This window comes from Mixophyes fleayi, chromosome 7 (genome assembly GCF_038048845.1).
Source record: "Mixophyes fleayi isolate aMixFle1 chromosome 7, aMixFle1.hap1, whole genome shotgun sequence".
Taxonomy (NCBI): Eukaryota; Metazoa; Chordata; class Amphibia; order Anura; family Limnodynastidae; genus Mixophyes; species Mixophyes fleayi.
In genome coordinates, this window is record NC_134408.1 from 41,426,315 (window position 1) to 41,453,052 (window position 26,738).

Here is a 26,738-nt window from a genome sequence, read left to right on the forward strand (position 1 = left end):
GAGGAAGGAGAGAGAGGTAGGAAGCGAGACTTGAGTGACAGTGAAAATTAATTCACTTGGGTAAATAATATGGAGCCTGTGAGGGACTAGGTGCCAACAATAATAGATTTTCTGATAATTTTTTCTAATTTTGACACAAATCGAGGTTTAGCTATATTCAGGCAAATTTTGAGCATGTCCCCCATGTCCTCCTCCCATTTGAGTTCATGTGGCTCCTTGGGGGGCATTTATGTTGTAAAATGAAACGATAGAAGGTGGAAATTAGGCCTCTAGAGGAAGAGCAGAGAGAGCAGAAGGACACTAGAGGGGAAGTCTGGTGGATGTCAGTCACTGTACGTCTAATGGAGTCATAAAAATGACAACAACTGTGTTTTTGGAAATTATTTTTTGTATACACCCTGTGTGTTTTTTTCCTCTAATGAAGATCTGATAAACACGCAGCTATGATAAAAGGGTGGTACATCCTAGGAGTATTTTGAATCCGATATCCCACATTAATCATAGGAACTTTTGCCCATGGATGTTGTTGACTTTATCCTGAGGGTTTTCATTAAATAATCCAAGTCACCTGGTTCTCGAATGTGAGGAGCACCAATGATTTGATTTAATAGATTCCACCAATACACATTTGTCTTTATCAAGGATATTTTTTATGTATCAATTGATTATTTAAATAAAGCGTTAATAACTGGTTTTAAGCTTAGTGCGCTCTCTTTTGGTTTCCTATCGCAGTTTATATGCGTTTTTACTTGTGTCTTACTATGTAATAAAAATTAATTGCAATCACCAATGGGTATGTTGCCTTAGGACCAAATTGCACAAGAGAAACATGTGAATTTCATGTGCCCAAAGGAGTAATGAGGTGAAATTTCACTCCTCTACAACTTCAGAGCCCATCAACTTGTGGTCACATAGTCATACAGTACCAGCATAAGGAAACACGTTGTTACACATAGAACAATCCCCATCCGCATCTCTCTGCAATCACTATAAGGCCTATTTATGAAAGGGAGTAAAGTTTCTCCCAACCTATCAACGGTTACCGCCGAGAACTCTTACTGCTGCCAGGCAGTATTGCCGGACACCTGGGTATCGTTCAGCTGTTCTGGTGATATTTTATTGGTAAATTGTGGCAATACAAGATTTTCTATCGCTGTCATAAGTGTCTATAAATCCTGTGTTATTGGTGTAAATTGATAAATAGGGGTCGGTATGGAAGTTGGTGAGTGACAGAAGAAGTTCAATAATAGTCACACTCCTCATAGTAGCTGCACACAGTGATGTGAGTATGACATATAAATTAAGTTTTAAAAGATAGTAGTCACACCACTTCCCTAATCCCTACAGTAAACTTACCAAGCAGCCAATGGTACTGTTAGTGTTGATAAGTTGGAGCTGTCTGTAAAACAGTAACCCATTAGGGTAATATCAGACAAGCGCTTTGGTTGCTATTACTTTTCTATTGCTGGTGTTCATAGTGGTCATCCTGCTCACATATTGAAGCGAATGAAGGATGCTCTTCCACTGCCATACGGGAGCAATTAAGCTATTAAGGTGCTGCATGCAGGGGCTGCCTGCCAAATCTTAACCCAGGGGGTGAGACACAGCTCAGTAGCCTATTAGGAAAATGCAGGTTGCCCAGTGACAAAGCCCAAGGTATTCCACTATGGCATACTTGCCAACTCTCCCGGAATGACCGGGAGACTCCAGAAATTCGGGTAGGTCTCCTGGGCTCCCGGGAGAGCAGGCAAATATCACGGATATGGCATCTTGGTCCTCAAAATGACGCGATTTGCAATGAATCAATCATTTTGGCCCAGCCCCTCGACAATTGTCGTTTTTGTCGCAGGGGCGGAGCCATAATGACGCGAATTTCTGCACCCCGCCCCTCCCGCCCTCCAACCACGCCCCCCTGCCTGGGATCTCCCAGAATTAACTTACCAAAGGTTGGTAAGTATGCACTATGGGACCAATCTTTGTTTGGGGGGGAAGATGCCCCCTGCCTCCCAGCCCAGCTCCTGGCTGTATGCAATGTTTTCTGAGCAGAATCCATCCGTTCCCCTTTCACCATTCATTTTAGTGCGTCTGCAAGGAGCGACGTGAATGCTACTGTTTTTTAGCTGAAATAACAATAGCACGCAAAGTTCTTGTCTGTCACCACCTTTTGTGCTGCAGAAGACAAATATTTTAAATCTTGTTTTCAAATAATAGGGAGCAGAACAATGATTAACACTGCTTGTAGATTATATGATTTTTAATGATGTTATTGTTGCACCAAGAACACATGGCAAAAAGGCTTTTACTGTTACCATGCTAATCAACACTTTACTGGTCTCTCTCGGTCACAGTGACTGTAGAGATTTGGGTGGCATAGCACTGACAAGCTTACATAACTATTGTCCCTTACTATGCGTGCTAGAAAGTGACTTCCTCTGACTAATCCAATAGAATGTACTGACATACTCCATCACTATAGTGCACTGAAGTCATTGAAGACATTTGGTATTTCTGTTTCTATAGAGGTAAAAGAAGCAAATGTTATTTTGCCACTATATAGTCCTTCCTCGGACATAAATGGGTTAACAATTTACCTGTAATCGTGTGCATTTAGTAAATGTGTTCTGCTGGAACAGCAGTCATGATAAACAGTCACCTTTGTGATAGTAACCACAATGCTCTCCCCATAGACTTCAGTCATCATCATCAACATTTATTTATATATAGCGCCAGCAAATTCAATAGGGCTCAATGCGAAGATGGCGTTAGCCTTCGGCAACAGGTTCCGACAATCTTTGAAATTGTTAAATCATGCAAAATAGCAGTCCCCAAAACAGTTGGGAAAACAGTTCGAAAACAGTGGAATCCCAGCAGATATCAGAGATACCTGCTGGGATCCATTAGTTATAAATACAGGGGATACTTCAAACTGTGGTGGTTGTATTTGGAGGATTAGGAGTTTGTTAAATAGACCCCAATATGTCATAAATCTCAAAACTCAGGGCATGCTGGGAGTTTTTGGGAAATTGATTGTATTTACAATGAAGACATTGGGCTAGATTTACTAAGCTGCGGGTTTGAAAAAGTGGAGATGTTGCCTATAGCAACCAATCAGATTCTAGCTGTCATTTTGTAGAATGTACTAAATAAATGAAAGCTAGATTCTGATTGGTTGCTATAGGCAACATCCCCACTTTTTCAAACCCGCAGCTTAGTAAATCTAGCCCATTGTGTGTATTCTGTATGGCCATGTTTTGAAAATTTACCTCAGTGTGTTTTTGGTATTTGTGTAAAAATATGTGTTATGAAAGCAAAATAAGACACCACTGGGACATTTTGTGAATCATGCCAAAATAATTTCCAGTGTAAGCTATATTCTCAGCAGGCCTTTTAACAAACTGCTGCTTGTTGCTGTCTTTTGACGCAGGGGTTCCTGTCCAAAATTTCAGATCTGCTGCTGTGCCGGTGGACATGCAGGAATTGCTGTCAGAAGTGTTACGAGTGCAGCTGCTGCCAGTCAAGTGAAGATGAAGTGGAGATCCTGGGGCCCTTCCCCGCACAAACACCACCCTGGCTGTTAGTATAGCAGAGACAATGTGTCACTTGTCACTACAGTTTAGTGTTTTAAGTCGTAGGGGGAAAAATGGAATCAACAAACTGTAAATAAAAATATAATGCTTTTGTGTTATAATATTGTTTATTACAGATTTATTTTACTTTTAAAAGGAAGGGGAGACCTTGTGCGGGCTTCAGAAATACTAGTAAGATTCCCTAGTGCCAGCGATTATAGATCCAGTGTAAGCTATATCTAATAATATAGCATCCAGCTACTATTAGATATAGTTTGTCTGATTCTATTGGTGAAATTAATTTTATTAGTGTCACTTCCGGATGTCCTAAAAGGGTTTCAGTTTTTATTAAGCAATAAAAGAACAAAAATTATGTGTGAACAACAAAGTACCTCGATGTTACTGTGTAGCTATAGATTCAAAAGGTTATTCAGTAAAAACCTATCGATTGGCTGAATATTCCACAGGTCCTGGAGTAGGAAGATAGGATTGGTCAAGTCTTCCTCTGCTACTGTCATCACTATAGATCCTAGCCAGACTCTCTCTGTCCCTATAATCATCCAGACAAACAGCTCTTGTAACCATTGTTGCCAATTCTGCTTATAACAAGTGAAATTGGGTTTTACATTTTCATTTTGCTTTTTACGACCTGCTGTGTGTTGTGATTTTGTTGTATTTTTATATGTTTAAAGTCATTTCTTTTATTTGAAACTGACCTGCGGTGGACAGGAGTTGCTATTCAACTGCCAAAAGTGCTGCCCTTGTCCCCCGAATGTGCTGTCCTACTCGCTGTGCTTCCCACATCCATACACACTGATTGATGCAAGTCACAACACTGGTCATAAGAACTGTCTTTGTGATTGATTAATGTATACATTGAATATCATGGACACAATTTCTTAATGTTTATTTGAGCTATAGATTCTTTCAATGTTCTTTTTTTCTGTAAATACCAGTTCCAATTTATAACAAGTAAAATTGGGCTTTTACTATTATTATTATTATTATTATTTATTATTATTATTACCTATTTTCTATGCAGCCAGAGCTGCAAACTGATAAAAGTGATAGTGTCCAGAGGCTTAAGGATTCACAGCTAATATGTGGATGTTAAAGGACAAGTACATGCCTACTTCATGTAACACACAAAACAAATTTCCGCATGCTTCACGTGTTGGTAATGCAGGTTCTAGTGTGTGTATAGATATATATCTGAGGTATCACCAAACCTTTCAGACTTCTTAGACAATGCACAGGGTTCAGAGCCTCTGATATATTTCTAGAGAACGCTTATAGTTATCCACCTTTGTTTTAGAAAAGAGCCCAGGTCATGTGACATTTCTTCAATAAAAAAAAAAACCATATAAAAAGATGACTATGCTGACAATTTAAGTTTTATAATAATTACTCTCTAATAAAATAGACTTTTGAGTGCTTGTGCCCCCTAAAAATGAATAAGAAATCCTAGTCTGAATACACCGTATTCAGTCATGTCTACAGTAATAAATTGAAAATAATGGCAATCTTTCTACTTTCGAAAAGTACAGACATTGTGTTTAAAATACTTTGTTTGCAGGATAAATAATCGCAGTGATGACAAGGAAGGAGATTCAGATAATACAACAAGTGAGCCTCCACCAACTCCACAGGAGACGTCACCAGACAGAAGACGGTCGTCTTCAGATACTTCTAGGTCCACATATAGCCTCACAAGGCGCATTTCAAGTAAGACTGTTGTACACTATCCTGTCATACTTATAGATGTATTAATGATGGAGAACTCCAGCCATAGATCTTGTTTTGTTGATGAGCTTGTTTTGCTTAACTAGAGATACTCATCCCTGCCAATGCCTGCACCCAGGGGCGCACAGAGGATTTTTCGCGGGGGGTTTCCTCCGCCCCCCAAAAAAAAAAAATTCCTAGAGACCTGTATACAATACAGCACCGCCGCGGACGCTTCTTAGACAGCGCCGCGGCTGCTGTATACTACAGTGCCGATATGTAGGGCACTTTTTAGCGGAGGGGAGGGTTTCTGGAGACCCAGAAACCCCCCCTGCGTGCGCCACTGGCACCCAATGTGTCTTCTTCACTCACAGCAGGGAGAAGTTTGAATGTGAATGACAAAATATTCTCTGTACAGCGCTGCAGAATTGGTTGCTGAATGTGATGTGTTATGATGAATGTAAATTATGAGCTGGAGATAGTTGCTGATTTCACATGCTGCAACAAACATCCAATTAGTCACAGTGACAACTCTCCACTCCTCACTGTTTACATTGAAACTACTATTTTTTAGTCCACGAGAAGCATCTAGTACAGGTGACAGCATGGATGAATATCTCCTTAAGGGCAGAGGTCTGAGGCATAAGCCTCAATGGTTGTATGGCCGAGAGGTTTATTGACAAAAAAACTTTATTTGGGATTGGTGAAGAACACAAGTAATTCTGTAATATTTATTGATATTTTTATAACATTAAGCTAGATTGTAATAAAAGAAAAAATATGTTTATCATTAGGTTTCTAGGTCTTCATAGGCTACAATTGCTTTTGAATATTTATAATTTTGGGGGCTCAATTAGTATCAAACTAGACCCTCACCCTTTTGTAATGTATCAGTTGTGCACACTATGGAGCCTGATCGACTAAGGAAAGTTAAGTAAAAAATTGAGTAAGTAGTCTCCTGGGAAAAACCATGTTACAATGCAAGGGGTGCAAATTAGTTTTCTATTTTGCACATAAGTTAAATACTGTCTGTTTTTTCATGTAACACACAAATACTTGATAGCTTATTTGTACACTGAAATTTAAAGTGGACATGTATGTGCTACTTGACAAAACATGTGTAAAATAGAAAACTAATTTGCACCCCTTGCATTGTAACATGGTTTTGTCCAGAAGACTACTTACTCCATTTATTTTACTTAACTTTCCTTAATGAATCAGGCCCCATGTCATTGCTTGTGGCCTGAGACATTGAATGTCCCTGTGTGTATTCAGAAGTATGATTCACAAGTTGCACATTTTGTCTACTATAGGACCTGAAAATTCATTGACTATGTTATTTGTTTTGTTTAATAAATTGCTGTGGTGTCATTACAATTGTATCTTCATTACAGTAATTGTCATATATCGTTATCTCCTAGGTTTAGAATCTAGAAGACCCAGTTCTCCATTAATTGATATTAAACCGATTGAGTTTGGTGCCTTAGGAGCCAAAAAAGAAATTGTACAACCAACAGTACTGAGGAAAACGTATACCCCTGAGGACTATTTTAGGAAATTTGAACCACATCTATATCCAGTTGATTCCAGTAATGATGATGTAGATTCATTAACGGATGATGAAATTCTAACCAAGTATCAATTAGGTATGCTGCATTTTAGTACTCAGTATGATCTACTACACAACTACCTGATTGTCAGGGTAATAGAGGCCAGAGACTTGCCACCTCCCATATCGTATGATGGTTCTAGGCAAGACATGGCTCATTCTAACCCATATGTGAAGATATGCCTATTACCAGACCAGAAGAACTCTAAGCAAACCGGTGTCAAGCGTAAGACCCAGAATCCAGTATTTGAGGAGAGATATACTTTTGAAATCCCATTTTTAGAAGCCCAAAGAAGAACATTGCTCTTAACCATGGTGGATTTTGACAAGTTCTCGCGGCATTGTGTTATTGGGAAGGTCTCCATGCCATTGAATGAGGTTGACCTCGTTAAAGGAGGACACTGGTGGAAGGCTATTATACCAAGCTCTCAGGTAAGGTGAAGTGTATATATGTCTTGTAGATATTGAATAAAACATTAATTCCCAAATTTTGTTCAAGGATATTTTTTTATCTAACCAAAGTATAAAAGAAGTATAAAATGTTTTGAAAAAAGTGTATATAAAAACCTGCAGTGCAGATAACTGTTTCAATTTTAAAATGTTCTCACTTTAAATATAGTTGAATGAAATGCTAAAACATAAACCATATACCTCAAGAGCGTTGTTTTATATTAGGCATCTTTTTAAGCTTTTATACATTAGAATTAATCATAAAAATAAAATAAATCAGTATTACGACACAGGTGGCCAGGGTTTTTTTTTTAGTATAACAATAACAGATGTATTGGACGAGCACTTCTTTGGCTTCATTGGGTAAAAATTGTACATAAAATGTCCTTGATGTAAATTGTTAATATTTGGCTAGATAAATATCTAAAGTTTTGTTCATATTATTGAGCAAATAATGTAATACTTTCTCAGTTTTAGGGATTATTGAGAAATCTTGTATCATGTTAGTGCTACCACAAGTACATGTTGTGCTGAAAATATATGACCTTCCTGTTCAAATATGAGGAAGATAGCAGCTGAGCCTTAAGGCATTAAATATTAATAAAAAAAATGACAATTTTCTTTTAGTCCATGGTACAGTATGACTCATGTATGGAGAACTAGAACCTAGTGGAATATTATTTATGTTGGAGACTCAAACAGGTTTCCATTTGTTACTAGATTGTTTTAGTCTGAACATTTTGTGATTATTTCAAACTTCTGTGATCCGTTGTCTCAAAATATTTATGGCAATTTTCATGAATCTTCAGTTTCTAATGAAAACTAAATATCCATTTTTTTTTTGTGAGATAGCTTTACAAATGTTGTCTTAAGTGGAGATTTAAAGTAAAGTATGTAAAGTGAAGTTATCAAAATTTCCCAGATCAATTATCTCTAGTAATTCTAAGTTATCCTTTAAATGTCACTAAGGCCATAACAGATTACTGTAGTAGTTTTGAAAATTCATAGCAAATGCAACTGTGCAATTTTAACAGGACATAAATACAAGCTTTTCATCCTATCTAGGTATTTTGTGCTTTCCACCACACTGATATATGCTTCATTTAGGACAGGGGCGGGTTGGGCTAGGAGGCAAGGGCTGGTCCCATAGTGGGCTACCTTGGGCTGTGTCACTGGGCCACCTGCATTTTTTCCTTTAAAATGTGCCTAATAGTCTGCTGAATCGAGTTTTGCCCCCCGGGATAATATTTGCCAGCCCTCCCCTGATTTAAAAACACATTCCCAATTTAGCAGTGACACAAGGATGGGCTCATTTTGTACATATGAAAAAACAAATAGAGATTCTGGCCTTTGGAAAAACTATACTTAATATCCACATTTTATGGAATATCTAATCTAAGCAACATGACTTATTAATCAATTTATGTGGTTGACACTGGGATTATTGAAAAGCACATCAAACTAAACCTGCCCACAGTATGAGGCACAGTTGAGGCTTTTTTGCAGAATAAACTGGGATTCCAAGTGCTTGACTCATTCCGAGCCAGTGATCCTGAACATTGTGTTCTGCAACAATTCTGTTTTGCTCTTTGCACTGCTTCCTAACAGAACATGTTCCAACCAATGCTATGATGAGGAGTTGTGTCTGATATAGGAACTCCTGGTGTTGGTCTGACCAGAGCGGTATCCAGGGCAACTAATGTACGATTAAAGTTTGCTTTACAACCAGCTGTTTCTGTTCAATTATGTTCAGTTATTAATCCAGTCAAACACGCCAATGTTTCTTCCGAGTCTTAGGATAATATGTGTGTATGTATATTAATTTGGGCATACAGGGCTGCCATGAGAAAATGTGGGGCCCAGTACTAATTAATCTGGCAGACCCCCCCCCCCTCCCAATACATGCACCCCTATCCCTCATCACAGTATATTCCCCCTATCCCTCATCACAGTACATGCCTCCCCCCACTCCCTCATAACAGTAAATGTCCCCCTCTCCCCTCCCCCCAAAGTAAATATTCCCCTCTCCCCAAAGTAAATGTTCCCCTCTCTCCTCCCCGCAATCACAGCAAATGTTCCCCTCTCTCCTCCCCCAAAAGTAAATGTTTCCCTCTCCCCTCCCCCAAAAGTAAATGTTCCCCTCTCCCCAAAGTAAATGTTCCTCTCTCTCCTCCCCGCAATCACAGCAAATGTTCCCCTCTCCCTTCCTCAAAAGTAAATGTTCCCCTCCCCACAAAGTAAATGTCCCCCTTTCCCCTCCCCGCAATCACAGCAAATGTCTCCCTCTCCCCGCCCCCTCTAAGAGAATATCCCCTTCTCCCCTCTCGGCAATCACAGCAAATGTTCCCCTCTCCCCTCCCCCCAAAGTGAATGTTCCCCTCTCCTCCCCACAATCGCAGTAAATTTGCCCCTCTCACCCCGGCCCAGTCACAGTTAATGTCCCCCTCTCTCCTCCCTGCAATCACAGTAAATGCCCGCCCCCTCTTCTATCTGCCCCTCCCCTATCAAATGAATACCCAATTAACCTACTTTCTCCGCGATTCAGCAGCTCCCTGGCATGTCCACTCCTTCTACCATATTTGCGGTGAGCATGGCCGCAGGAGGCGGATCGGGGGCATGCACCCATGGTAATAAGATTACCATGCAGCTTGTTGTGCTGTTCCCTCCCCTACTCCCTGCATGGAAATCTTCTGTTACCTCTGAGGTGGCGGAGGTCAGCTCTCATCCTCTGCTACACTGCAGGCTGCTCATAACAATTCAGTAGAGCTCGATAAATGCACTATTGATCGGTCAAGTCATTCAGCACCAAAAGCCATTGTGAGAGCTAGGTCTCAGATACAGATAATGGAGGTTTCCAGAGGGGAGACCAAGATTCATTAGGAAGGGGATATCTAAACTACCCCTTCAACTCTTGATGCTGCATACAGCCTAGGTAGCCTGAGCAAGAGATAGCATAAACTGAGACCTGTTTTCTCTTGTACTGACATTGAGATAGGAGATGCACAGGGCCCTATATTTAAAAACATTAATATATATAAAAAAAAGCAATAAAAAGCAATAATATAGTTTCTTCATGACAGTGAGGTGTTTGGTGTAAGTACCAACTCAGCAGTATAGGAGTATAGCACATTGTACACACAGGTGTTGCAGTGTACATTTGAGGTGCATGGTGAACAGAGTTCAGACAGATCATTAACTGAAACATCATTGGCCTTGCTGAAGGGTGTATTTGCATGTACAATTAGAGAAGCACAGGTGTACAGAAATGGTGCCCTCTCTACATCAATACACCCTGGGCTCTTTCATTAATGCTTGTGAATAAACTCTCCCTAACTGTCATGGGAATTAATGATACTGATTTTAAAGCCGGCAGTGTCTAATTTGCTGCATAGCAAACAGAATAGGATGCACAAATGTCCATGTATACAAGCCCTTTATTTATGATGCTTTATTCATATATGTATTTATTTTCTACTTTGCATCCATTGTTCTTCATTCTTTTAAAGTGATGGACATATATGTCCTGCAGAGATAATGGGACCTGCCCCCTCCCTCATTGTCCTCATTGTTGGGCCTGTCTGTACAGTTTAAAGTAAATTAAATACTACTGTCTTATTATGATCAGCCTCAAATTGCAGTGAATAGTCACTGGTATAGATATACAGTATTTTGTTTTAAATACTACTAGAATCTGATATATTGTCCTCAAAGGGGCTGATTCAGAGAGGTATGCCCTCTGCTTTATTCCTCACATCCAGACTCTCCCCATGTCCTGTCGACTTCACCTTAAAAACATTGCCAGAATACACCCTTTTCTTACTCAACATGCCAAAAATCTTATACATTCTGTCATCATTTCCCATCTTGATTATTGCAGCCTCCTGCTATTTGGCATTCCTGACACCCATATATCCACACTTCAATCCACCATAAATGCTACAACAAGACTGATTTTCCTCTCTTACCTCTCCACATCTTCTGCACTACTTTGCAAATCCCAACACTATCTCCCTGTGTCCTCCAGGGAGATAATTACTCACCCTTACCTCCAAAGCCCTCAACACCATTAGCCCTGCATACATCTTAAATCTCATATCAAAATACTCTCCCTCCCGCCCTCTTAGATCTTCCTCTGAGCTTCGCCTAGTGTGAGGATACCACCCTTAGCTGGGATGGAAGTTACCCTCTGTGGGATTCAACTCACTCGGGTAGACCAAGATATATGCAAAATAAGACTTTATTACGACAGCACACCACAAGACGTTCACAAGTTACAGGGTAAATGGTAGCACGTATCCTCCAGCAGCCTCCTGCAGTCAGCACTCCAAAGTCATAATCTCTGTCCCTTTCAGGGTCTTATCCTCCCGCAATATTACCACTACCGTTTAGCAAAACAGTTATGGTGTCTCCTAGCCTGGGTTACTAGCTCACACCAACCCTGTCCTGGTAGGGTTCCCTCCAGCGGCACCACAGTTCCTGGCCCAGAGTCCTTTTCACTGATGTCTTCTACACCAGGATCCTCCAAACTAGCATCCCCCCCTGGCATTCTCCTCGCCCTATATTATTTTCTCTGTACCCAGGAAATAGGGTCAAATGTCTCCAACCTCCCCTTTACAGAAGGGGCCTCCCAGTCAACAATTTAGCTGCTAGACATACTGTCCCTGTTACCTTGATTAGACAATAGAATGGCTTGACTCAATTAGCTGTTTTGGCTGGATACACTACACATGGGGTTACAATAGTACATCAAGGAATGACACTGCACGCTTACATGGAACAATAAGACTTTTGACACATGATATCAGCAGGGTTACACAATATAAGTCTGTGATACCTTTTGATACAATTACATTTATATTGACACATATTGATACATTTCCCCATGCTATTTCAACCAATATATTACTGTGGAGGCACATTGCATATGAGTAGAAGTTCTAACCTCATTACCTCTCAGGTTATCTGTTGACCTAGCTAATTAACATGGGCTGCCAGCTAGTTAACTCAGACATTGTTCTGATAACAAACCTCATCTCAGCTGCACCCCATACAATACACATTTGAGACAAATGGTAATTACATTAGCTACCACAAGCAAAATGACTGCTGTTGTTCTGATATTTTCACACAGTATGGCAATATTGTTTCTATTTATACTACATACAATATCACAGGTAATAGTATGGGCAAAATGTGTCTAATAACATGAAATAATAATACACATAATACACCAATGCTCTGGTGTATATACTTAGACTGGGCCAAGGATTAAAAAGTACAATAAACCGTGAGAAACGGGTGATGATTACATAGTTCTCAGTCCAGTAGTACCCCGTTTCCTCACATTCCTCCCCTACTTTTTAAACTTGAGCCCCAGTCTCTTCTGCAGACACTACTGCAGGTTTTATGTGGTTTCCCACGAGATGAACCAATTTCCTGCTGGGCTGTGCGCAGCCTCCAGCGTTCACTTGCTGCACCTTGTTATATTCTTGTAGCCGCCAGCACCTATCAATTCCCAGAACCTCTGCGGGAAGTCTCGGTCTCCTGCTCCAGTAGCTACTCTGAGCCCTGCTGTCTAAGAGCCTTACCGACTGCCTTTCCCTGGTTGTCTGGGGTCCTGTCTGGCTACGCCTCCCCCTTCCCCAGTTCCCTTCTGCACTGGGATTACTCATTTCCCCAGTCTGCACCCGCTTATGCACAGGGTTCTTGCAGGAATCCTGCTGCACACTATCTCCTGCAGGGACTACTGAGAGTAACATCACGCAGTCATCAATGTCCTGCTTTTTATGCTGCCTTCTCCCCTCCTGTGTCCGAATGTCACTGTTGCAGCCATGCCCTAACATATTCTTGCAGTCTGCACAGTTGGCTATGTAGCGGTCTACATCCCTCGCTAAACCTAACCACATGAACTGCTGTCTGAGCCTGGCTCGTGTTCTCCTTTTTCCTCTGTGATCGGTACCCCCTTCCCCATGGGCCTGAGCTATAAACCGATCCCGATATTCGGGTGGGACTACCAACCTGTACTTATGATTTGGGCTGGACACCGTATACAGTAACCCATCCAACCAAGCACAATCCTCTACCACCCCAGTCTTATACGACATATCTGCTAGTGCCCGCATCCCTTCTAGATCTGGATCTAGTAGCTGGGCTTCTTGCAGTCTAGATTTATCCTCCTCCCCCAGGACTAACCCCCCCTCAGGATGGTCTTGGCTACTCACCCTCAGAGGCCCGGAGATGGTAAAGAAAGGTTGCTGATACCCGTTAGTTACTGGCGTGTAGAAGTGGTTGTTCTTCCTCTGCCTGGGGCTCACCTTTCTATGGGCTTTTTCAACAAAATAATTCCTGAGGTCTTGCCCCAAATCATTGCCCAAAATCACCTCATTGGACATTCCTGCCATAACTCCAACTTCTACCAGGTTGTTACAATGGCCCCAATGCAACTGGACTTGGGCTGTTGGAATCTCTGCCCATCGTCCATCCTCCATCCTAATTTTAAAGTACTTGTTGGGGATAATTCTTCTGGAATCCACCAACTCGGGGCGTACCAGGGTGATGGCTGCCCCACAGTCTCTAAATCCTTGGGCTTTTCTGCCATCCACCCATACAGGTTTCAAGTGCCTGTAAAGGCGTCCTCCTGTTGTTTGCCTCATGTCAGCCACAGCATTGCAAGTGGCCTTTACCCCCCTCGCCTCTGGCGCATCAGGGTGGTAGTGTTTGTTTTTCCGGGGGTGGCTCCTGCCAACAACCCCCGTGGGAGGGAATTGGTCTAATTGACCTCCTTTCCTGGGACACTGCTGTTGAAGATGTCTCCAGTATTCACATCGAAGGCACCACTTCCCGACTTGTCCCAAGTGTGGTATTGCTTGTCCTTGACTGCTGGGTCGCCTTTGGCCTTCACTCTGCCCCTTTTCTGCTTTATCCCAGGACTGTGGGTTACACTTTGCCACCCAATCCTGAAGGCTGGGAAATATCTCAGTCAGCCCTGCTTTTACCAGCTCAAGTCCTTTTCTCCGGATCCACTGACTGAGGACGTGCTGCAGCTCTTGACGAAGCTGACCATAGTCATAGCTTCCACTGTGCACTGCTGACTGGCCTGGGGTGGGGGATGTTTGTATTGTAGCTGCAATCTCCTGAATCCTTACTGGCTGCTCCTGGTCCTCATACAACTCCTTGGCTTTCAGGATTTCTGCAACATAAGTCCCAACTTGGGTGCCTTCCACTGCTGGGACCTCTGCTATTTTCATCCTGCCCGCATTATCGAGTAGGCACAGGTCCCATTTGCATAGTTTTTCCACTAGTTGTGGCCTGAAGTCATCCTGGGTAGTAGCAATTTCCCTTGTCTGGCATAATCCCCGGAGTTCATCCAGTTTTAGGGAGTTATACTTGATCATGTCTCACGTTTCTTGCAACTCCTCTGATAGGCTTCCTTTGGGTGCTGTGTAGCCCGTGCTGTGCTGTACCTACAAGGCCCTTGGACTGCAACCGCTTGCGTCCCTTGCAGCCTTCCCGGTTCTTGCAACACCGGGCCGAGTGATCCCACTGCTTGCCACCAAATGTGAGGATACCACCCTTAGCTGGGATGGAAGTTACCCTCTGTGGGATTCAACTCACTCGGGTAGACCAAGATATATGCAAAATAAGACTTTATTACGACAGCACAACACCACAAGACGTTCACAAGTTACAGGGTAAATGGTAGCACGTATCCTCCAGCAGCCTCCTGCAGTCAGCACTCCAAAGTCATAATCTCTGTCCCTTTCAGGGTCTTATCCTCCCGCAATATTACCACTACCGTTTAGCAAAACAGTTATGGTGTCTCCTAGCCTGGGTTACTAGCTCACACCAACCCTGTCCTGGTAGGGTTCCCTCCAGCGGCACCACAGTTCCTGGCCCAGAGTCCTTTTCACTGATGTCTTCTACACCAGGATCCTCCAAACTAGCATCCCCCCCTGGCATTCTCCTCGCCCTATATTATTTTCTCTGTACCCAGGAAATAGGGTCAAATGTCTCCAACCTCCCCTTTACAGAAGGGGCCTCCCAGTCAACAATTTAGCTGCTAGACATACTGTCCCTGTTACCTTGATTAGACAATAGAATGGCTTGACTCAATTAGCTGTTTTGGCTGGATACACTACACATGGGGTTACAATAGTACATCAAGGAATGACACTGCACGCTTACATGGAACAATAAGACTTTTGACACATGATATCAGCAGGGTTACACAATAAAAGTCTGTGATACCTTTTGATACAATTACATTTATATTGACACATATTGATACATTTCCCCATGCTATTTCAACCAATATATTACTGTGGAGGCACATTGCATATGAGTAGAAGTTCTAACCTCATTACCTCTCAGGTTATCTGTTGACCTAGCTAATTAACATGGGCTGCCAGCTAGTTAACTCAGACATTGTTCTGATAACAAACCTCATCTCAGCTGCACCCCATACAATACACATTTGAGACAAATGGTAATTACATTAGCTACCACAAGCAAAATGACTGCTGTTGTTCTGATATTTTCACACAGTATGGCAATATTGTTTCTATTTATACTACATACAATATCACAGGTAATAGTATGGGCAAAATGTATCCAATAACATGAAATAATAATACACATAATACACCAATGCTCTGGTGTATATACTTAGACTGGGCCAAGGATTAAAAAGTACAATAAACCGTGAGAAACGGGTGATGATTACATAGTTCTCAGTCCAGTAGTACCCCGTTTCCTCACACCTAGTCTCATCTCTGGTAACGACTTCTCACTCCCGCCTACAAGACGTCTCCCGTGCTGCTCCCCACTTATGGAATTCCCTACCATGTTTAATCAGACTTTCCTACAGCCTTCAAATCTTTAGATGCTCTTTGAAAACACATCTGTTTTTTAGAGGTGACCTTATCCTCGATAACACTATTCACACTAATGCACCCTCACAACTGTCCCAATCTCCACTCTGAGCCGCTCCTCTTGTTTCTAAGCTTTGCATCAATTTATCATTCATATATCACCGAGGAAGCTATGAGATAATCATCTGCCATAGCGTATAATATCCAGAGTGATAATGGTGACTTGTCATGCTGGTGGCTCCCATTCTGCTCTACTGAGCATACGATGAACTGGGAGCTTGGTTTGAGTTTCCAGTTTCACTGTTAGATCAAAGAGATAAAAAAAATATATAGGTACAGCTGCAATACTTGATAAATAGAGTCTCCCATGGTTTTCAGAGGGGGCTTTGTGAAGAACCTCGGAGCCATAGGAAACAGGGTGACTGGAGCAGGGGAATCACCAAGTTGCTAAAATATATCAACTAGGGGGTAATACAGATTCAATGATGAGTTTAAGAACAAATTCATTTGTCAGACTACTAACTACCACCACTATTCATGGTATTTTATTTGAGGACTGACACTGCCATTTATCCCTGTTTGCATTTATAAATGATCCCACAAGTCTATCTGTAGGCAGAAATTGCAACAGCGCCATCTCCAGGGTCATGAATGGAGAAATACAAATTAAATTTGTTTTCAAAAGCAGAATGCAGCATACAGATAAAGACTTGGCATCAACTGGCTCTGCAATCAAAACCGTGGAGGCTGTAGAAATGTGGTTAAAATATTCAAGTGTAATATTCTGTTGTTAAGAAGCTAAAAAGGTTACGTGAAAAGTGACAATTTAACAAGAATATAAGTGTCGGAGAAACCCAGTTAAGACTTGATTAGTCAAATACTTAGCGGTGTCAGCTGAAGTGTATGTTACTTGTATTTATTATGTGATTGTCATTTTGTGGCTAAAATCATTTATATTGCCAGAGATACATTATTAAAATTCCACAAGTAAATATATGCTTAATATATTTTGTTTGTTTAAAAAAGGATTTTTATGACAATTATAGGGATAGATTAAAAAGGGCATATTCAATTGTCAGCGGAAACGGCGAAAATCTCGCGCTCCGCGCACTATTACCGCTACTACGGTAATAGCGCGCAGAAAAAACGTTATTACGTTAGTTTTCTCACTGGATTTCAGCTCGCAGGTCCCTGAGCCCTAAGCTAAAATCCAGCTAACTATTACCGTAATAACGGTAGTAGTTTTAACGCGGCGGGGAATCCGGACAGTTGAATAGGCCCCAAAGTCCTAAAATGTTATTTTTCATTATATAATTCCAGAAAGAGTGGATGAAAAAAGCTCTTTCACCGATTCGTTCCATCTAGCAAAGCCTTAACACCAGAAAAGTCTGTGATTTCTCCAGCCGTAAGCAGCCTTTAGCTGTTTAGCACCGTTCCCATAGACCTCTATGGGAATGGTGAACTGAATGTATTTATCAAATGGTGAAAATCTTAGCTTTGCTTTTCACTGCCAGCACTAAAAACTAAACAGCATCTCAGGAAGGCGTTACTTACCTTTTCCAGTGCAGTGTAGTCCTGCTGGAGAGGATCCTCTCCGCTGGCTGCAAGGTCCTCCACTCCTTGGGCCAGAGTTGGCTTTACTATGCAAGTGCAATGAAATATTGTTGCTTGCGCAGTAAGTCAACTCTGTCACTTTAACAGAGCCAGGGGCAAACGCAGGATTTGTAGAGGGGGGGTTTCCACACCACGCCACCAATGGGCGTGACCAGCATTTATGGGGGTGTGGCCATACTTGCCAACTCTCCCGGAATGTCCGGGAGACTCCCGCATTTTGCGAGTGTGGCAATCTCCCGAATTCTGCCCACTTCACTAGGAAGTGCCCCACTTCCTAGTGAAGTGTGCAGAATTAGATCCCAAACGCCGCGATTCCCGGTGAATCGCGGCAATTGGCCCCGCCCCCCGCTGTCAAATTACGCAATTTGCGTCATGACGTCACAGGGGCGCGGGGCCAAAATGGCGCTATTTGGGTCGCCCCGCCCCCCTCACGCCCACCTCCACTGGCTGGCTCCCGGAAGAGAGCTGAAGAAAGTAGGTAAGTATGGGTGTGGCTATAATATTAGACAGTGCTTGGCTGCTCTCCAACTCTTCCTCTCCCCATAATATACATGGGCAATGCTGCGTGCACTACTGTTAGGTGCACGTAGCTCTCCCTTTTCAAGCAGAGCCATGTGAAGCGGAGGCAGGGTCCAGCCAGATCAATTATACAGTGCCCCAGGCTTGGAGGGGGGTTTTCAGGCACTACTAAACCCCCTCTCGGTTTGCCTATGAGAACCTATTCGTTTCATAACAAAACTGTTGTTCTTCGGATGTTTTTCACAGAGGATTGCCCAGTAGGTAGGTATTCTTAAATAGCGACAGTACAACTTTTGCTGCTGGAGGAAAACTGCTACAGTCATTTTTCATTGGCTTTGTCCTAGGGAGAGGTAAGTGTGTTAAATAGCAGTGAAAGTATATATATTTCCACTGTAGTCAGCGGCAAAAACAATATTGCCCTTTTTGCTGCAAACGGGATCTGATTCATAAATTGACAACAAAGTTTTTTAGCTTTTCAGATATTCTGATTTATTATTATACAACTGGAATATATGTTTTGGCCATGTATTTTTGATATTTGCTCTTATGTTGGAGATTACTGTGAGATAGTTGTTGATGACTGTAGGATACGTCACAAGCTGTGAATGTGGACCGTTTAGTGTGTACCCAGTGCAAGTGTATGTATGTGCACAGCAGTTGGTGCTGGGTTAGGCTGGGTATACACTATACAGAATATGTCCCCATGCGATCAGTCCCGATCAGCATGCCGATTCCTATGTACACACTAAACACATGTACACACTAAACACATTTTATACAATTTACCTTCAGATCTTTGCTCTTCATCTGTCATAACCATCGGTTGAAAAGATCATGGCTCTGCACACTCCCTAGAGATCTATGGACACTGCCGGTCCTGAGTGCATACACACTGCAGAATCAGCACAACATAGTTTTATCATTGAACAAGATTTTTAGTCTGGTTTAAAAATCAAATGAAATGATATGATGTGCTTTGGAATGATAATCGCTCATCGTTGGACTGTACACATGATATCGGGTCGAATGGTCATTTATTATGTGATTGGCCCGATAATTAGCTGAAAACCCTGTAGTATCTACAAGTATCTGCAGTTTAGGACTGTAGATACTTTAATTTGTAGATCAGATTCAGAAATAATATATCCTATGAATGTTACTTATGATTGCTTAAAAACACAATATTCTGATTTAACATAAACAGTGTAAGCATAGCAGAACATACTGGATATGAGAGTGGTGTCAGACTAGATCTGAGGAGTATATCATGTATTAATTTGATGACACAATCAAAAGGGTGCCAGTATGGTGGTCAAACTTGTGTTTACTGAAAGCATGAGCAAAATGTGAATACAGGGAAGGAAAGGAGCACTGCAGATTCAAAAAAATGGAATATAAAGATATTGATACCTTATTTAGGACCCGAATCTGAAGGTTAAAAGGAACAGTTTTGAAATTGACTGACTACCCTGGGATTACAATTCCAACAATAATAAAGGGATTTCTCAAAAGGAACAACAGGTGTCCCTGATTTTTGAACCAACTCAATCATGCTCAGAATATAGGAAGGCAACAGAATGAAAGTACACTTTGAAGTGGGAATCGAAACAGAAGGGGTAAGTTAGGATGACAATTTATAGAGCTGTTAGCATTGCCCATGATAGCCTCCCCATAACCTGTAGGCTTAGGAGTGTCATAGTTTCAGAGAACACTGGCTGACAAAGTGGCTCAATAAAACAAACAAAACTCTATGAATTGTCTAAAGATATATTGATATTCAGGAAGATGAAATCAATCTACTTCCATGAGTTCCTTAGAGGACAGGAAGAAGTTTTTAAAAATTTGGCCAAAGGGAGAGACGTGAAATTTTCAGAAACTCTACCTGATGCCGATGTCCACTTTATCTCACAGAGAAATTAGTTCTTCTGGGGATGCTGGGATGTCATGATCTTTGATCCTTTTCAAGAGGCCCTGCCTTCAGTTGGCTACCAGCATTTTGTTTTTCCACCTCAGCTCCAAAGTGTGTGAAATCAGGTGGCCAACATACATGGTCACAGTCATAACAGTCTAGTAGAAGTGAAGAGGTCTCGACCAAGCTCATGAAAAACTTTTAAGCTAACATGGAAGCAGATGTATTGTTTAGGCCTAGACAAGCTCTTTACCAGAAAATAAAGAAATTACTTGGTTCACTCAGAGATAAAGTTCCCAGGCTGTAATTTGAACTGGTTAAAAAAATCCCCGCAGGCCTGAGGATCCCTATTGTAACAAGATGGTGAAAGAATATGCAGGGTAGAGATTGGCTGTGCAGGCATTGGCACGGCAGGTACTGTAAAAGAGCTGGCACTTGAAATTGTGACATCCATAGCTTGTTCATGCAGGGAGATAGACCTTGCAGAAACTCTGCCTTGTAGTCCTGTTTTGTTTCCTGCTTCTCTACCTGCTCGGACAGGTTCATAAAGCGTTCATAACACCCAAAAATAGTGAAGGAACATCAGCGATGTCCATGGCCCGAGTAAACTTTATTTATGGAGTGTGGGAGATGTCACAAGCAAAGAGTGCAATCACAAGCTATGTTTAGACCATCTGTGCTGCTAGCAGTTTGTACTGGATTGCTGAGGCATGGAGTCTAATGACTGTCCACTCTTCAGCATTGACCCCCTCAAGGAGGTGATGGACTTTTAGGTGAGACACCTACAGGTTTGCACTTATAGATAGTAGCTAACACAGGAAGGGCCAGGAAACAAAGGGCAAGATACAAGTCTAAGGCCGTCAAATGGGTAGCATAGGATCAACGGTCCAAAAACAAGTGAAAGTCAGGGTCACAGGCAGGATTAGTCAGGAAACAAACCTAGGGGTCTATTTATTAAGAAGTGAAAAGTCCTTGTTTTCACCAGATATAGGGCTTTTCCTTATTTAACAAAGGCAGGTGAGGACTATTGTAGGCTGTAACCTTCACGAGGCAGGAGGAAGCCATTTTCCCATATGCAGATTGTCCACAGACTGGCCAGCCGAGCACTAAGACTCCTCTTACCGCTGCTAGTCAGTATTGACATAGAGCTGAGCACCTCTCAGCTACCACACTGACATTTTCTTGTTAAATTTGACAGTAGAAGATTTTTTTGTCACTGCAATAAGCAGCATTAGAACATCTTTCATATTGCCCAATATCAATAAATAAACCCCACTAGTCAGAAATAGTAGATCAGACAAACAATTCAGAATATAGATCAATTAGCAAACCTGTTTATCAGGCACTGCACACATGATTAAACCTGGTGCCTGGTGATGTCATTAAGCACAATAAGATGGAAGCAGCAGAGTGCACACTTGCATGTGAAAAACAGCATACACTGTATGGAGAAAAGTATTTGGCCACACATGTTAATTATTGAATTGACTTGTTTCAATCGGACTCATTGCCAGAAGTGTATAAAATCAAGCACCTAGCCATGCAGTCTCCACTTGCAAACATCTGTGATACAAAATGGGTCTATCTGAAGGGCTCACTGACTTCAAGAGTGGTACTGTGATAGGATGCCACCTTTGTAATAAGACGATTCGGGAAATTTCATCCCTTCTGGATATTCCACAGTCAGCTTTAGAATGTGTAAGCGTTTAAGAACAACAGCAACTCAGCCACAAAGTGGAAGACCGCACAAAATCAAAGAGCAAGGTCAACAAATGATGAGGCGCATAGGGCATAAAAGTCGCCAACGCACTGCTGATTCCATAGCTGAAGAGTTTCGAACTTCCACTGGCATTAATGTAAGCTCAAAAACTGTGCATGCAAGCCTTACATCACCAAGACCAATGCCAGGCATCAGATGGAGTGGTGTAAAGCACACCGACACTGGACCATGGAGCAGTGGAAACGTGTTCTGTGGAGTGACAAATCACGCTTCTCTGTTTGGCAGTCAGATGGGTGAGTCTGGGTTTGACGGATGCCGGGAGAACGTTACCTGCCTGACTGCATTATGCCAACTGGGAAGTTTGGTGGAGGAGGGATAATGGTATGGAGCTGTTTTTCAGGGTTTGGGCTAGGCTCCTATTCTCTGGTGAAGGGCAATCTTAATGCTGCAGCATACCAAGTCATTTTGGCCAATACTATGCTTCCAACTTTGTGGCAACAGCTTGGGGAAGGCAGATTTCTATTCCAACATGACTGTGTCCCAGTGCACAAAGCAAGGACTACAAAGACATGGTTTGATGAGTTTAGTGTGACAGAACTTGACCGGCCTGCATAGAGCCCTGACCTCAACCCCACAGAACACCTTTGGGATGAACTGGAACGGAGATTGCGAGCCTGGCCTTCTCGTCCAACATCAGTGCCTGACCTCATAAATGCTTTACAGAATGAATGGGTACAAATTCCCACAAAACCACTCCAACTTCTTGTGGAAAGCCTTCCAAGACCAAGTACATTTTAAAGTGTATGCATTTGAATACAATGTCATTACAGTGCCTGTTGGTGTAACGGTCAAGCGTCCGAATACTTTTGTCCATATAGTGTACCTGACATTGCAGGGAGAAAGAAGAACATGGGGAGCACTGCTGAGTGCGTTATGTTATATAGCATCAGGTACAACCAAATAGCGGCTTAGGTACACTGCTGTGTTCAGAGAGGGAGATGGCATTACAGGTGCCTGGAAATACCAGAAGATAAGAAATGTTGTCTAATTATTTAAAAGTTGCTAAGAAGGGTAAACTTAAAAAAAAGAAAATGTATATCTGATACAGCTCCCTTTGATTCAAATTGTGTATTTATTGCACGTTATAGTTTGCAGACTATATTAGGACAGGATTCATGTATGCCTTACTTATATGTATATTATATGCATCTTATGAAGACAAAAAAGGTGCAGGTGTAATGGAAAATCCAAATTCCAGATTGTCTATGGAAAAACAGGAAAAATCCCCTTTCTGTCCACATCATTAAACAGCTGAGGAAAGGGACTGGCCCCAAAATATTTGTGTCCCTTCTTTGCTTTGCTAATGAATATATTGCTAAGGGGATGATTTTCTAACAATTTTCATGCACTGCCTTTGAAACTTTTTTCTTATATACTTTCAGAGGCCTTGGAGAAGAGCCAGTTGGTAACTAGCACAAATTCACTGCAGTGTTCCAGAACTGTGTAATTGACTGCCATATGCTCCATTAAAGCACTGTATTGTGTTCTATACTGAAGAACGCTTTGAGAGACAGCATATCTATGGGGGCACTATGATAGATTATAGAAGTCCAATAATTTAAAGTATAATATTTGTGTATAATGTATGTATAGCAACAGAGTTAGGCCAAGTTGGACAGCGGAAAATAGATATTTGTGCTAAGGCCATATTGGTCAGTGTGTACAGCAGCATAATGACATTGGTGGCAACAAAATCCCATAGTAAAAAGACAATTGTTGCCAGTGCTTATCCTTAACACTGTATATCTGTGTGTATCCAGTAAAATTAAAACATGAGGGACTGGTTCATATTTTGGTCAAAGCATTTAAGCCTGCATCCCAGAGTCAAGTATAGCTTATTGTATGCAGGTCCTACACTGACCTATGTGCCTCCAATCAGATGCATTCACCTCCCAGGTATAGGGGCTTACATCTAGTAAGCGATGGCTTGTGAGCCACACCCAAGAAAGCCTTAAATAGGCTTGATGGAGAGCTGCTAAGACAACATAAGGCAATATTTTGATACAAAACCAGAGAAGCACTCAGTTCATCCCATATTAATTATATATGGTACCAGCTGTATGGTTAAATAAATGCCCTGTATGTATCTGTATGTATACAAAACAAAAAGACACTTGTCAGCGATTATCTTTAACACTGCATAGTAGATACCTCCAAAAGCTTACTGTTTTAATATGTGAGTAGCAGTGCCTTTTTATAATGCTGCTAGCCCCAGACCTCCTCACACTTGGCAAGCCTTAAGTAAGAGTCTGCTTTGTTCTGAATTGTACTTACAAAGGAAAGCCATCACAATATATAGACAGAGTAATTTGACAGTTACAGTGTGGAAAATGTGTCACATTTATTTGCATATTAGAAAATAAGCTGTTGTCTCATATTAAATATTGTCATAACTTACTTGGCTCTCAGCTTTCTGCGTTGGTATTGCCTGTGGATGTTCTACTAGACGATGCATCTAGATTAGTTTGATGTCTAGGTGCTGTTCATCGTTGCTGTGGCTCAGTCATTACAAGCCGGGTGTTATTTCTGGATGAAATATTCTGAGTATCTCCATCAACCTGTCACATTTTTATTATATTGCACGTAAGTCAGGGGGTAAAGGCTGTTTGCATAATCATCATCCCTCATATTCCTTGCAGAAAATTGATTTTTTTTTTGCCAAGGCGCTTTCAGTTTAGATAAATATATTTTGAGCATAAAGATTGTGTGTATAATTTGTTTTTGATTTATTTTACACTCGTGCAGTCACGTTCTCGGCATTTTTCTGTTATTGGAATATTTTTTAGCAATTTCCCTCAAACTACATTTCATTTTGTGTTAGTAACCGGCCATGTGTATTCTATGTGAGCCGATTGTCCATGATGTATGGGCTTCTGACTGTTTATTAGAGATGCGCGCTGACCCAATGTTTTAGTTTTGGATGTGGTTTTGGTTCTTAAACATCTTTGTGTTTTGGTTTTGTTGCAGAATTTGCCCAAAAGATCCTGAAAGGTTTTGGTTTTGGATCTGGAGTTAATAAAATTTTGGCCAAAGTCTTCAGCGAGCTGGGTGGCTAAAATTAGTGACAAGAGTAGCTGCAAAAATACATGTCAGTTCACTGCCAATCTCCATTGCTGCTGTTATTTTCTTTTGATTCAATTCCATATCTCATATTATAAGTCAACGTTTCGGTCCAACATTTGGACCTTTGTCAAGACAACCACATAGAACAACAGAAATGACAGATAATAAATAAAACATGTAGTTGCCTAACTTCTTATGCAATCCCAGATTCTCTTCAGTTGCAGTTCATGATTCATCAAAAGGTGATAGTCTGTATATCAATGCATAATATATGAGGCAATGGCATTCCACCATGGAATGCATAAACCGGAAGTGCCAAACCTGGTAGCGCCAAAGCCAGAAGTTAACAAATGGGTTTTTTCATTATAACAACCAAAATATGCGATGGTATAACCGGGTCTGCCACAAAAACACTCATGCACACAGTATACAATTATAAAAGTATTTATTAAAACATATTAAAAACCAAAAAATGGTAAATACAATAGAAACACATGTGTGCTACTATCAGTGCCAAATTCCCCTGAGTTCTATATAATATTCTATGCATATCAAAGCAGAGGAGTGGTTATGTACAGTTGCTGGACTGGTATATATACAATTCGCATAGCGTGTAGGTGCACCTACTCCGCTATAAGTTGAATTTGGCACTGATATTAGCACATATGTGTTTCTATTGTATTTACCATTTTTTGGTTTTTAATATGTTTTAATAAATACCTTTATAATTGTATACTGTGTGCATGAGCGTTTTTGTGGCAGACCCGGTTATACCATCGCATATTTTGGTTGTTATGTTTACATTTTTTGGGGTGCAGATCCCCAGCGCTGGTACCGTGTCTGAGCGGTCATTTTCAGTGCCGGAATAAGTTATATTATTTGTTTTCATTATAACAGCCAAACAGAGTGATTCCTGGTAGGGATGAGCGCACTCGGATTTCTGAAATCCGAGCCCACCCGAACGTTGCGGATCCGAGTCGGATCCGAGACAGATCCGGGTATTGGCGCCAAATTCAAAAGTGAAACTGAGGCTCTGACTCATAATCCCGTTGTCGGATCTCGCGATACTCGGATCCTATAAATTCCCCGCTAGTCGCCGCCATCTTCACTCGGGCATTGATCAGGGTAGAGGGAGGGTGTGTTAGGTGGTCCTCTGTGCTGTTTAGTTCTGTGCTGTTTAGTTCTGTGCTGTTTAGTTCTGTGCTGTTTAGTGCTGTGCTGTGCTGTGCTGTTTAGTGCTGTGCTGTGCTGTGCTGTGTTCTGCAGTATCAGTCCAGTGGTGCTGTGTGCTGTGCTCTGTCCTTCTGAGGTCAGTGGTGCTGCTGGGTCCTGTGCTGTGTCCTGTTCAGTCCAGTGGTGCTGTGTCCTGTGCTCTGTGCTTCTAAGGGCATAGTTATTTCCCCAATATTCCCCTGTGTTTAAAAAAATAAAAAAAAGTTTTTTTAAAAAATACCAAAAACTACTTTAATATTTTTTAATTACCACAAAATTTTCACAACCAATCCTGCAGTATAAGCCCATTGGTACTGCAATATTACCAAGTTCACACATTCAGCAGTAAAAGTCCAGTGGTACTGCAATATTACAAAGTTTACACATTCTGCAGTATCAGTCCAGTGGTGCTGTGTCCTGTGCT

At 41.5% G+C, this 26,738-nt stretch overlaps 1 protein-coding gene across 2 annotated transcripts in view; it reads left to right on the forward strand.

Annotated features, from left to right (window-relative positions):
* The window catches only part of SYT17 (synaptotagmin 17), a 101,167-nt gene that overhangs the window by 18,611 nt on the left and 55,818 nt on the right, over window positions 1–26,738 (forward strand). For both annotated transcript variants that reach the window (XM_075179745.1, XM_075179747.1), the window contains exons 3-5: window positions 3,425–3,573; window positions 5,143–5,291; window positions 6,710–7,329. In XM_075179745.1, coding sequence (XP_075035846.1) covers window positions 3,425–3,573; window positions 5,143–5,291; window positions 6,710–7,329 — 918 coding nt within the window. The remainder of the gene's footprint in view (window positions 1–3,424; window positions 3,574–5,142; window positions 5,292–6,709; window positions 7,330–26,738) is intronic.